At 44.2% G+C, this 13,319-nt stretch overlaps 1 protein-coding gene across 2 annotated transcripts in view; it reads right to left on the reverse strand.

Annotated features, from left to right (window-relative positions):
* Nucleotides 1-1,438: 1,438 nt before the first annotated feature.
* The window catches only part of LOC108788268 (protein FAM19A1-like), a 15,418-nt gene continuing 3,537 nt past the window's right edge, over nt 1,439-13,319 (reverse strand). The window contains exons 2-5 of one of the 2 annotated variants that reach the window (XM_018558010.1): nt 12,297-12,401; nt 8,291-8,431; nt 4,127-4,251; nt 1,439-1,736 (exon numbers count right to left, since the gene is read on the reverse strand). In XM_018558010.1, the coding sequence (XP_018413512.1) occupies nt 1,719-1,736; nt 4,127-4,251; nt 8,291-8,431; nt 12,297-12,399 (387 nt within the window). In that variant the 5' untranslated portion in view covers nt 12,400-12,401 and the 3' untranslated portion in view covers nt 1,439-1,718. Of the gene's footprint in view, nt 1,737-4,126; nt 4,252-8,290; nt 8,432-12,296; nt 12,443-13,319 lie in introns of both variants that reach the window. The other variant, XM_018558009.1, reaches the window with a different exon arrangement.

A 13,319-nucleotide genomic window follows, 5' to 3' on the forward strand; every position in this document is an offset into this window, starting at 1 on the left:
TGTTTGTTATGTCTGGGGACAGAGGGATTTTGTATAATACCGACCTGTGTACTCACTCTATAAGGCTACCTCCATGCTGTGTGACCAGTCCTCCAAAACCTCTTCTCTAAGGCAATCTGGAAGGCGGCTGCATGCTGACATTATCAAGTACATCTGTAAAAAAGACAACTGGAGTTTCTCAATTCGGAATGACACCTTAAGGTTAGGGAGAGGTGTCATTATGAATTGAGAAAGCTGGTCGGATGACCAGTGAAACGTCTTCAAGAAAAATACAGCAAGTCCAGTTGCCTTGACTTCATTTTTTACAGATATACCATGACCTGGATAAATGAGAACCTTCACAGACATAATACAATGCAGGGCCAATAATCCTGCACTATATATGAGGGTGGTGAGGGCTCGCCCACAACACAGAGCGTAAAAGAGTAGAGTGCAAGAGCGAGGTAAGTATTACAACGTATTCCTCTAATGCTAGGCTTAATGAGCATAAACCCGTGTAGTATGGGGGGAGCCCACTGCAAGGGTAGCTTTTGTGTAACTCCCGGCGTTTAGCTGTAAAGTGTGTTTTATTTTCTTCTCATAAAGTGTTTAGATTCATGGTGGTATTTTTGGGCGAGTGCAAAAATATATTTTGTAATATATTTATAATATCAATATAAAGGGTTTTGTACTACTTGCTTTCTATATATTGTATTGTCATGATATCTTTAGATTTTTTAATTAATATTATACTTGAAGACAGGGTATCCTCCAATCAGTTACAATTTTTTTAATTTAATTTGTGTGATGAAGCACTAGGTAATTATAGGGTAAAAGCCTTACCTCCCTTTTACACAGCAATAAAAACTTTCCCACACTCTAAAAACCAAAGTCTGAAAATGAAATACAAACATTTTGCCTTTGCATACACTTTAAAAAAGAACTCCGGGCTGAATTTGTAATTATATATATATATATGTATATATAATTACCTAGTGCAGGTATAGTTGTATACATACATACAGTGTATATATATATATTTATATATACACTGTATGTATGTATACAAATATACCTGCTCATTTATGCCTAGGGTCAAACTCAACTATACTCACCTAAACCCCTAAGTCGGGTGGGTAGGGCATATTTCCCCCGACTCTGCAGCAGTCTAGGCATCCTCAAGTCATCACATCCAATACAGTGTATTGGACGTGAGGACGCTGAGGGACATACCATCTCTACAGCGGAGGAAGAGACAGGCTTAAGGGAGCGCTGCTGGCTCTGAGGTTCGGGTGTCTATAACTTTTTTTTGGACCCTAGGTAAAAACAAGCAGTTAAACCTGCAGTGCGGGGTTTAAGAGAATTTCGACTGGGAGTTCTCCTTTAATATTATCGTAAACACAGACATAGGTGATTGAGAAAGACCAAACAACAAAAGTCAGTAATTACACATCAGCTGGAGGCCTTGAGTTGTGTATAGTTTTGTAGTGATTATTTCAAGTACTTACACGCATAATTACATTATTTAACAGGTGCTTTCACATTGGCCATTTATTAATAGAAAAGCATTACTGAGAACCTGCCGTAGGCCATCAGACTCCATTACTCCATGCCGCACTTTCACCTCTGTCCCGAAGGGGGGGGTCACATGACCATGGTGCCTGTGCTACGGGGATCTTGAACCTCTATATGGTGTGGGGGAGGCATACAATCAATCCGCAGGAATTTCTCCTAAGAGTTCAGTATCGGGGGTGAATCTGAAATCATAAAACACAAGATGTATACAGGGATCTTTTTTAGGCCTAAACTACACGGGTCATTTGTATTAGTGTAACTGCACTTCTAAAATCACCTGCAAATGAGCATGAATGAGTAGCAACTGATTGCAAACTGACAGAACACATGGCTTCCTATGGGGTGAACTACACAGCAGGATGGAACAGTGAGCGGGAGCATGGCATGACCGTGCCCAATTAACCACTGTTACACACTATCGTGTAGCTTACCCCATGGGCAGCCATTCTTTCCTTTCTTGTACTTTCCTCTGGACCGAAGAAAACAACAGTAAGTAATGATGTAAGGAATAAAAAATTTAGAGAAATGTCCCGTGTACATCGCTCCTCGAGGGGAGGTGGGGAGGGAAATGGGAAGACACGACCAGAAAATTAATTTGAGTTCAGGTAGTGGGGGGATTAATGGTGATTCGAACAAATTATTAAAAGAGGAGGGATGGGAAATGTTTTTGGTAGTCTTGTGCTGGTGTGCGGCTTCTGTGTCCGGACCGTGGTGTCTGACGTGTGTGCTGAAAAAAACCAAAATAGAGACCGAAGCGCCACAAACTAGCGCAATGACTGTGGTGGGAAACAAGGTGGGGGTTAAAGGTATTCAACTTACCTGTGGATGGGTGAGCACTCGCTTTTGACAGGTGATTGAGGAGGAGAGCGTGAAGTGATGTTACAGGGACAGGGTCGTAACCTTTCTTGATGGGCAATGATGAGATGGACTCGGGTGGAGTAGATGGAAGTAAATGGCAAAACAGCAGAGTAGTGAGGCTGAAGAATGAGCAGCTGAAAAAGTGAACTCTGTAACTCACCGTGAAGTTGGTGGAGGTGGGAAATCAACAATGGAGTTGCAGTGAAGAGCTGATGGTGGTTCAGCCAATGATGTCCTATTTCGATTGTTCTTCGGGCAGGGATCTGGTCAGTGTGGTGCCAGACTTCTGGAGTTGAATAACTTTTACCCCCACCTTGTTTCCCACCACCGTCATTGTGATAGGTTGTGGCGCTTTGGTCTCTATTTTTGTTTTTTTCATCAATGATGTAAGGAATGTATTCTTAGGTAACAGCATCACATCATCACTCTGCCCTCTTCAAATGTCAGCAAGAGCTACGTGTTAAGGCCCAAGTCAATGGACTTTTGTTCACATCAGATGGGTTTTGCATTCCTATACATGTCTATTGGAATGCAAAAGCTGCTTGAAGAGGATCAAATGCAGGTCAGAAGTAGGTCCACTGCAGATCAGAGGTCCCCGTCAATGAATTCTGAATTTTAGAAGCATCTCAAACTGATGCCATCAACACATGTCCACAGTCCATATATACGCAGGCCTTTAGATTGACAGCACTCTGCATTGTAGCAAACCCTGACTGGCCCACAGCGCTGCTCCAACTTTTCCTTTAAGGAGATTACAGGAGCTCATAGAAAGACAGATTCAGAAACTTATACTAGATGTGTTTAGAATGAATTCACTGATTTTCAAAAACAAAATATCTGTCTGGGGTAAAGCCTTACTCCAGTATTTATTTTTTAGTTTTATTTCTGTCTGTGACTCCATTGTGGAGATTTTTCCTCACTTCCTGTCCCTTTGATGCACATACAAGAAATGGGGGCAGTGGTTGTCATTAGGACAGGGTGGCATTGGCAGCTATAAAAACTAGGGATGCACCGATTCTGATACTGGTATCGATATGCATACAGAGTATTTGGGCAAGTTCTCATACTAGTACTTGCTCAAATGCTCCAGTATTTACCCCGATACCGGACCTTCCGGTCAGACGGACATTCCCTCTGATCGGCAGTGCCACGAGGGAGCATGGAGCTGGCTTCCCGGGCCAATCAGGAAGCCAGGCGGCGGGACATGACCTGCCTCCCAGCTTCCTGATTGGCTAGCGAGTCGGCTTCACTTGTTGCTAGGCAGCCTGGCTTCCTGACCAATCAGGAAGCTGGGTGGCACGTCATGTACCGCTGGCTGGCTTCCTGATTTGTCAGGAAGCCAGACTGCCTAGCAACAAGTGAAGCCAGCTTCCCAACCAATCAGGAAGCCGGGCAGTGGGTCATGACAATTCCTGATAAGCCGGGCCCACTGTACCCCGGGATGCCGGTATCAGTATTCAGTATGTATGGGATGGTAGAGTATGCTGTATGTAGCTTTGGAATACTGATGTTATAGAAAAGGGGTAGGCAACCTTGGCACTCCAGTCCCATGATGCATTGACTCTGACAACCACAGACATGACTCCTAGAGGCAGATGCATGATGGGATTTGTAATTATATCTCAGCTGGGGTGCCGAGGTTGCCTGCCCCTATTATGGAATAGGGCAGTAAGTGGTGCTGGCCTGTTGAGATTTGTTGGCAAATCACACTAACCTTAGTGGTCTTGATGCGCCCTCCCTGGAAACAGATCCATCCAGAGTTGTCAGGCAGCGTCTGACATTCCTCCTCCTGTAGGCAGGGCTCCATATCGCACCACCATTTCCCCATCACAATGGAAGCTGTAAAAAGAGCTAGAATTGTCAAGCAAGGCCAACTGATTTCCTTAGAACAGGCAACCTCGGCATGCCAGCAATTGTGGAACTACAAGTCTCATGACACACTGCAAGACTCTGACAGCCACAGGCATGACTCCCAAAAGCAAAGGCATCATGGGATTTGTAGTTTCACCACAGATGGAGTGCATAGGTTGCCTACCCTTGCCTTTAAAAAGTGCAGATAAAAAGTGCAGAAGTGTGCAGTACCCCCTCCACAAATCAGCTAGCCTGCCCTTACTATGGTAAATAAAAGATCTAACATTGGTTTACAGAGATGAATACTGGCAGGATCTCGAGGTATGGTCACATGGGCATCAAAATACATGCATCCAGATGTGTTTGGAGCTTATTTCTATAAGCATCTGGAAGCATGTAATGCTTTTCTATGGTTGAATGCACACCTAGATGTTCAGCACTGTCCAGATACATTAAGTCTAACTGTGTTTACACAAACAAAAAATATGTACATCCTGGGACCATTTAGCCCAGTTTTAAGCAGCTAAATGCGTGTGAATGCATGGCAACGCAAATACATTTAACCCTTTTGCTGCCACCAACATACCATACATCCGCAGCAGTGGGCCCCTGTAAACAGACTCCCGGCGGCTTTAGCCATCAGGAGTCTGTTTACCTGGGTAATGCCGACTATTGGCTTTGCTACAAAGCCACCTAATCGCTTTCAGGGGCCGGTTAGCGTGCCCCCACCCAGGAGCGGACTGACAGTTCGGGCGCTTGGGCCTTTGGCAGCTGCCAACTGTCACGCTGTGTAGCTTCCTGCTCCTTTGTCCAGTGTTATCTCCCAGCGGCTCACTGAGGGCTGCCAATGGGGAGCTGCGGTAGCGCAGGAACTCAGCACGCCACTACCTGTCACTTACATGCATGGCCGTGGCAGATGGGGCCACCTATATGGAAATACCAGAGGGCCTGTCAGGGTATGCATTTGAACAGCCCTAGCGCAGCATCCACACACCATTCCGAGATCCCTGAGTGCACTGCCTCACCACTTTTTTACAACACAGATCTGCATGACTGATCCCCTCCGCCCCAAACAGTCAGCTAGGACACACCAGCACACTGATGGTCTCCCAATATCAATGAGTCTTCTTCCACTACTGACATGTGCACATGTCAGGATAAACGGTTAAGTCCCAGATCTGACCTCTACACTCTGTGTGTTATTTTCTTCTGACCTCTGAATGCTGTGTGTTACTTACTACTGACCTCTGGACACTGTGTGTTACTTACTCCTGACCTCTGCGGGTTACCACGGAACTCTGCGTTCTTTACTACTGAGCTCTGTGTTCTTTACTACTAAGCTCTGCATTATTTACTACTGAGCTCTGCATTATTTACTGCTGAGCTCTGTGTTTTTTTACTACTAAGCTCTGCGTTCTTTACTACTGAGATCTGCGTTCTTTACTACTGAGATCTGCATTCTTTACTACTGAGCTCTGTGCTCTTTACTGCTGAGCTCTGCGTTCTTTACTGCTGAGCTCTGTGGTTTTTTTTACTACTAAGCTCTGCGTTCTTTACTACCGAGCTCTGCGTTCTTTACTACTAAGCTCTGCCTTCTTTACTACTGATCTCTGTTCTTTACTACTGAGCTCTGCATTATCTGCTACTGAGCTCTGCATTATTTACTTCTGAGCTCTGCATTATTTACTACTGAGGTCTGCGTTCTTTACTACTGAGCTCTGCGTTCTCTACTACTGAGCTCTGCGTTCTTTACTACCGAGCTCTGCGTTCTTTACTACCAAGCTCTGCCTTCTTTACTACTAAGCTCTGCGTTCTTTACTACTGATCTCTGTTCTTTACTACTGAGCTCTGCATTATCTGCTACTGAGCTCTGCATTATTTACTTCTGAGCTCTGCATTATTTACTACTGAGCTCTGTGTTCTTTACTACTGAGCTCTGCGTTCTTTACTACTGAGCTCTGTGTTTTTTACTACTAAGCTCTGCCTTCTTTACTACTAAGCTCTGCCTTCTTTACTACTGAGCTCTGCAATATTTACTTCTGAGCTCTGCATTATTTACTACTGAGCTCTGCATTATTTACTACTGAGCTCTGCATTATTTACTACTGAGCTCTGCATTCTCTACTACTGAGCTATGCATTAATTACTACTAAGCTATGTGTTCTTTACTACTGAGCTCTGCGTTCTTTACTACTGAGCTCTGCGTTCTTTACTACTGAGCTCTGCGTTCTTTACTACTGAGCTCTGCATTATCTACTACTGAGCTCTGCATTATTTACTACTAAGCTCTGCGTTCTTTACTACTGATCTCTGTTCTTTACTACTGAGCTCTGCATTATCTGCTACTGAGCTCTGCATTATTTACTTCTGAGCTCTGCATTATTTACTACTGAGCTCTGTGTTCTTTACTACTGAGCTCTGCGTTCTTTACTACTGAGCTCTGTGTTTTTTACTACTAAGCTCTGCCTTCTTTACTACTAAGCTCTGCCTTCTTTACTACTGAGCTCTGCAATATTTACTTCTGAGCTCTGCATTATTTACTTCTGAGCTCTGCATTATTTACTACTGAGCTCTGCATTATTTACTACTGAGCTCTGCATTATTTACTACTGAGCTCTGCATTCTCTACTACTGAGCTATGCATTAATTACTACTAAGCTATGTGTTCTTTACTACTGAGCTCTGCGTTCTTTACTACTGAGCTCTGCATTATCTACTACTGAGCTCTGCATTATTTACTACTAAGCTCTGCGTTCTTTACTACTAAGCTCTGCTTCCCAGGCTCCGCTACCCCTCCTCCAGGTGTCAGTGAGTAGCGGCGAGAAAGACCAGTGAACAGTAATGAGCATGAAACCGGAAGCGGCGATGATTTAATTACTTCCGGTTTCTGGGCTGTCATTTTCTGGCTAAAGAAGCCAGGGAAGAAGCTGATCAGCTTGAATGGGCTGCAAAGGTGACATTAAAGAGCACCTGTCACCACTAAAGTGTTATCACATAGGGGGTTTGCGAGCCCCCCACTGTGATAGCAATAAAGTTAAAAAAAATGGCTATAAATTTAAATAAAATAAGTTTAAAAACAGCCAAAAATTTTTTGAAAGTTCCTTGTCCCCTCCTACAGGTACATACTAATGCAAACAAATGTTAGGTGCGCCTACGTCCGAAAACGATAATTACACCACACATGTTAGATATAACCACGTGTAAGAGTAAGAGCAATAATTCTAGGGCCAATATTCATGGTTAACTCTAAAGTGATGACCTTACAGGATTTTAAAGCGTCGCCAATGGACATATTGGGGTGCTGTAATTTTTTGCCATTTCAAAGGCGCATACAATTTTTAAGCTTGGCATGTCGGGTATCTATTTACTCAGCAGAACCTTTACAAATTAAAAAAACAAAATTGGGTATTATATTGTTTTTGTGCACTAAAATTAACGTAAGCGTATTTGTTAATGACATTTGAAATTGTGCTTTGCTGTGTGTTGTGGCATGCCGCTAAAGCACGTGCACTGCCTTAGTGCGTTAGGGTGCCATTCAAAATAAATGGCTAAGCAGCAATGAGTGTAAAGAGCATTGCAGAAATTCCTGTGTTTACAACCTTAACCACATCACAATAGTGTAAATGGGCCCTGGAGGTTTACATACAGTACACTTTAAGGCCTGTGCACACATACAGGGGTGACCTGCGTTTTACCACACCGGATAAATGTAGGTCAGCGGTGGGACACATAAAAACAATTGTTTTCTAAGTGCCCTTTTCACACCACTATATGTGTGTGATGGGCAGTGTGCTGGGGAAGAATGCAGCATGCTGCACTGGTTGCCACCGCAGGTACACTCCATTTAAGTCCCCCCACAGCAGCATGGTACACTGCGCTGCTATGTGGGGACCTGAAAAGAATGTACACAATGTTTACTACCAATAAAGTTTAAAAAAAAGAAAAAATGTAAACAGAGACAGCACTGGCAGTGTGTGATAAAACTCACACTCCAGAGCTGCCCCTATGCAGTCAATAGATAACTTACCGTCCACACAGGATGGTTTGTCCCTGGTGGTCCCGGCCACCTTCCCAGGCAGGCAGGAACATTGCACCGTCTGTGATCGCTCCTCAATACGGTTCCTGTTGCAGCAACGATGGGCAGACACCACCCGACAGGTGCCTCCGGCTACAGAGAAATAGCAAACCGTTCTGTCAAACACCATACTTCCATGTTAAAGATGCTCCAGTTATAAAAATATAAACAGGCACATGGGCAATTAGTGTTAGAATACACATTACTGTGCTTATAGCAACAACCCCTGCAGTATATATTTTAGGTCACTAGATGGCAGTGTTTATAAGTTCTGTTATATATCTATGGTAGATACTCTGTTGTATTGAATAAGGTAGAAAATAAAAGCTGTGGCTTCCTTCCTGTTTTCAAGCCATGTGTAGCATGCATATCAGACTGTGTGCTTGTGTTTCTCTGTGAGGCTGTGCAAGAATTTCCAACAATTAGTCAGATTTCAAACAAGACACTTGGATCTTGCAATGAACAACTAAATATCATGGTAGGCCAAAAATTAAAACTAGCACAAAAAATCTACCCTCTGTGATAGAACTACTGACATTCACTAAAAATGTCCTATGCCTGTAAAAACGTAAAGGAGAACTATGGGGTTAGGGCTTTTCCTCATAGTTCTCCTAAGGGTCAGGGGAGAACACAAACTAGCGTTCTCCTGTGACCCAAAGCTCAGTATACCGTGAGCTACAGCTTGCGGTATACTGAGATGCCGCAGCCGGGACAGATCCCGACAATAATGTCTGGATCCACCCAGCTGCGGCATTGACAGCTGGCTCTGCCTATCCAGAGGCAGAGCCAGCTGTGCCCGCCCCCTCCCCTGTCCGTTTCCGCCAGTCAGCGCAGGAGGATCGGACAGGGGAGGGGGGGGGGAATCCCTGCAGGAAGCTGTGAGTGACAGTCACGGCTCTCTGCAGGGATAGATCGAGAAGTGAGCGAGCAACGGTATGTGTTCGCTCACTTCCCGATCTACTGAGCCGACCTGTGACACTTTCATTGTCACAGGTCGGCTCAGATTATGAGGCCAAGTGAAAATCACTCGCCTCATAATTCTCTTTAACAAAGGCCAACACCAGCCGAAACTTCCTGTCCCAGAGACACGCGCATCCTCTCATTTTCTTGTCCTGGTGTCATGGAGACAGTGAGTGAGGGACAAATTTCTACGACAAAGACAGCAATAAAAACTTGACAAAGTTCTAACTCTTTCCCACACTATTGAAATCTAAATAAATACATTTCTGGCTGAAGTTATTCGTGTAACTGGCAAGTGTGTTTCAAGTTCTGAAAAAAACTCTTCTATAAATAGCCAGGCCATCACACTGCTGATGGGTGATGAAGGGGACAAGCTTCCCCGAAACGCATCCCTAACAACAGTATCTTGCTGTGAGCACATGTGACTGAGCAGGCAGAACTGATTGAGGGTGGAGGGAAATAGAAAGAACAGGTACAGGCCGTCTGTGTTCCAAAACCGGCATGTCTCCTATCCATTGCATCTCAGGCTCTGTTTCTAGTGTGGGGCTGTCCTGCGACCGGACCAGCATTTTCCATCTCAGAAATTCTGAGTGCTCTCACTGTGTTTGTCAAGAGCTGCATGGCTGGACTGTTCAGCAATAAGGTCCCTTTCACATGGGCTGATCAGGAGGTAATCTGTGCTCCCGATTGGAGCAGTACAAATCAGATGTCCTTGCTGTGAAATCCTTGTCCGCCCAGTTTTTTACTCTATCTTGCTATGCAGGAAAGAACTAAAAATGCTGGACCCCATGTCAGTCTATGGGGAGTCAGATGCATATGGACTTCCGATTACTAGCAATCCAGGGAAATGGATCTCTGATCCATTTGTTTTTCCCGACCGGGCTAGAGTTGGGGGTAACCAGGTGTAAACTGACCCCTGCCCATTTACACACCCATAGACTAACATTCGGCATCTGATCGGGGCGGCTTGAAAAACTGACAGGTGGACCCAATCAGACAGCCTGTGTGAAAGGGACCTAACTGTTTTCATGTGGATTTTTTATTTATAAATGAATACTTTTGTTTAAACATAGAGCAGGCTTTTTTAAAGATTTTGTAATATTTATGTAATCGCTTCATCCTGTGCACAAAATAGTATCGTTATCATTGATCTTATTATGTATCTTTGCTGTGCAGCTCGATATTTTCAACTGTTTAGGTCTCGTGCACATGGGTAGAATGAAACGCCGCTTTTAAAGACATCTTTTGGGTTTTGTTGCCTCTGAATGCAGCCTTGCACGTTGTGACGTTTTGATCCATATTTTAGAGCAACGTTAAAAAATACCCCAAAACTGTGTTTGGAGAGGAGCTTAGCAGCATAATTTACATGCGTAAATAAATGAACATTCTAAGCAAAGGGAGTTGTTTTTGCACATACGGCTCTAAAGGCCGTATGCGCATAAACACTAATAATTACGCACCAAAATGAGTAAGTGTAATTCTTACACTTTACAGCTTCTGGCAGGCAGATTTAGCGTAGATGGGAATGTTTTAATATCCCCATGTGAATAAGCCCCTAATGTATAAACAAATCTTGGTGTGTAATACCTTTTTCTTAAAAACATCACATTTAACAAACATTAAGAAAGCCGTTAAAAAGCATCAAGTAGCTTTATGGAAAGCCACTTGAGTAAGGATGCTCTCAGTTTCTGACTACACCAGGACTGAACCTGAGCTCCTCCTAACCTGGAAGGAGACCTGAACATGAAAGGAAGTATCTTCTGTGCCGCCCGATCACCTGCTGGAGGGGAATTCCCCCACCCGCAGCCTAATGCAAGCAAAGGGGCAGGATGCAGTGATGTCATTGGCCTTATATGGCTACATTTAGGTTTAGAATTTAGATTTAAAGAAGAACCCTGGGCAGAAAAAAAAATTTAACCCCCTTTTTTTGCAGTGCTACCCCCACATTGCAAGGGTTAAGTGCTCGTTTTGGTCTAGGGACTAAAATAACAAAGAAATACTCACCTGAACCCCTGTCCACATGGATGCTAGACCGGTCCCTGCAGCCTCTCTCCCCCTTCGCTCTGGCACTCACATCCAATGCAGTGTATTAGACATGAGGACACCAAGGGACATGCCATTGCTGGAGCAGAAGGAGAAAGAGGCTGTAGGGACTGTTCTAGCAGCCAGCTGGATCCAAGGCTGTTATGTTAGACCCTAGACGAAAACAAGCACTTTCGGTTCCAATAAGATGTGACAAAACACACACTATGGGAGCTGCACAACGCATTAGCCCATCAGCTAAAATGCAGAGTTTCAGTGTACGGGCTAGTGTGAACAGATCCTTAAAGATGACAGACACTGCAGCTTTTCTCATTAAAACCCTGAGTGATTACAAACAAGGGAAATCCTTCCATTTACAAACAGAAGTTTGAAATCCTTGCAATGTTTATATACTTGGGGACTTTTTGTTTTACAGAAATGGAGTTACACTTTAAGTAGCTCACGTTCATAGTGAATCCCCCATCGTTTTCACTCATCTCTCCCCCTTGTCTGAATGAATTCTCTCCCTCCTCTCTTGTGTTTCCTTCCCTCCTGCACCCTCTCCATCCTCATTCCATCTGTCTCTCCCACATCTCTCTCCATCTCTTCTGCAGGCCTGTTCCTCTCTAGCTAGCAGATGGCATATGCACACCCATCCTTCATATCTGAGAAGGTTATGCCAGGAAATGGGAACATTTCTGGCAGAATAATTATAATGCTTTTTTCCCTCGGACAGTGGTTAGGGCGTGAAGGCTTGTGATGGGTAGTTGTGGAGATCACACTAAGGGAAGGGGGGAGTGCTATAAAGATGAACATGGACATGCTGTGTTCGGGATTCTAGGAAATACATATTTTTGGCACAGTTTACACTTGAGGGATGGTCTGGAGGTGCGGAGGCATGAAGGGGACTGGATAAATATAATGTGTGGGTAGACAACTGTTGAAAAGTGTAGACGGAACATTGGTAACAACTTACAGATGACTGGGAGCCGATTACCATCTGTGAAATACTGATAGTGCGGAGGCCACAGAGGAGACAGGTCCGGTATCTGAACGTTGTGCTTAGAGTAGGAGGCCATTACTGTCATCCAGAGGCAGGATATGGAGAGGAAAAGAGTGGGGCTATCAACAGAGAATCAGGTGAGATAACAAATGTGAGAGTACTGGTAAAAAGTGGAAGGAAGGTAGCAGATATTGGGGAGAGGCAGAGAGGGAAGGCATGAAAGCGAGAAAAGGGGCTAAATTCACTAAGCTATAATACCATACATGAATTATTTGACATTCCAATAGTTACTTTCCAATTACTTTCAGCAATGATCACTTTGGCAAATAATGATCATTATAGGTTAGTGAACTGAATGGAAGAGGAAAGGAGGGAGAGAGTGAATGGGAGAGAGGGAGAGACTGAATAAGAGAGGAAAGGAGGGAGAGTGGGACTGAATGGAAGAGAGAAGGAAAGAGACAGAATGAATGGAAGAGAGAAGGAGACAGAGATAGGGAGAGGAGGGGGGCTGAATGGAAGAGAGAAGGAGAATGAGATAGAGAGCGAGAATGGAAGAGATAAGGACAGAGAGCGAGAGGGACATTGAATGAGGAAGAGAGAGACTAAATAAGGGGGGATAGAGAGAATAAGTGAGGGAGAGATGGAGGGGGGAGGCTGAATAGAACAGAGGAGAGAAGGAACCAAAAGAGGAGAGGATGAATGAGGGAAGAAGAGGAAAGGAGGGAGAGAGAGGGAATAAGAGAAAGAGAAGGAGAGGAAATGAAGAGAGAGCTAAAGAGAGAGACACTGAATAAGGGAGAAAAGGAGAGAGAGAAATAAAAGGGAATAAGAGGGAAGGAGAGACTGAATAAGGGAGGAAATGGGAGAAAGAGAAACAAAAGGGAAGAGGGATGGAGAGACTGACTGAATGAGGGAGGAAATGGGAGAAACAGAAATAAAAGGGAAGAAGATGGATGGAGAGACTGAATGAGGGAGGAAAGAGAAACAGAGGAGGTA

Source organism: Nanorana parkeri, unplaced genomic scaffold, assembly GCF_000935625.1.
Source record: "Nanorana parkeri isolate BGI_ZX_2015 unplaced genomic scaffold, ASM93562v1 scaffold315, whole genome shotgun sequence".
Taxonomy (NCBI): Eukaryota; Metazoa; Chordata; class Amphibia; order Anura; family Dicroglossidae; genus Nanorana; species Nanorana parkeri.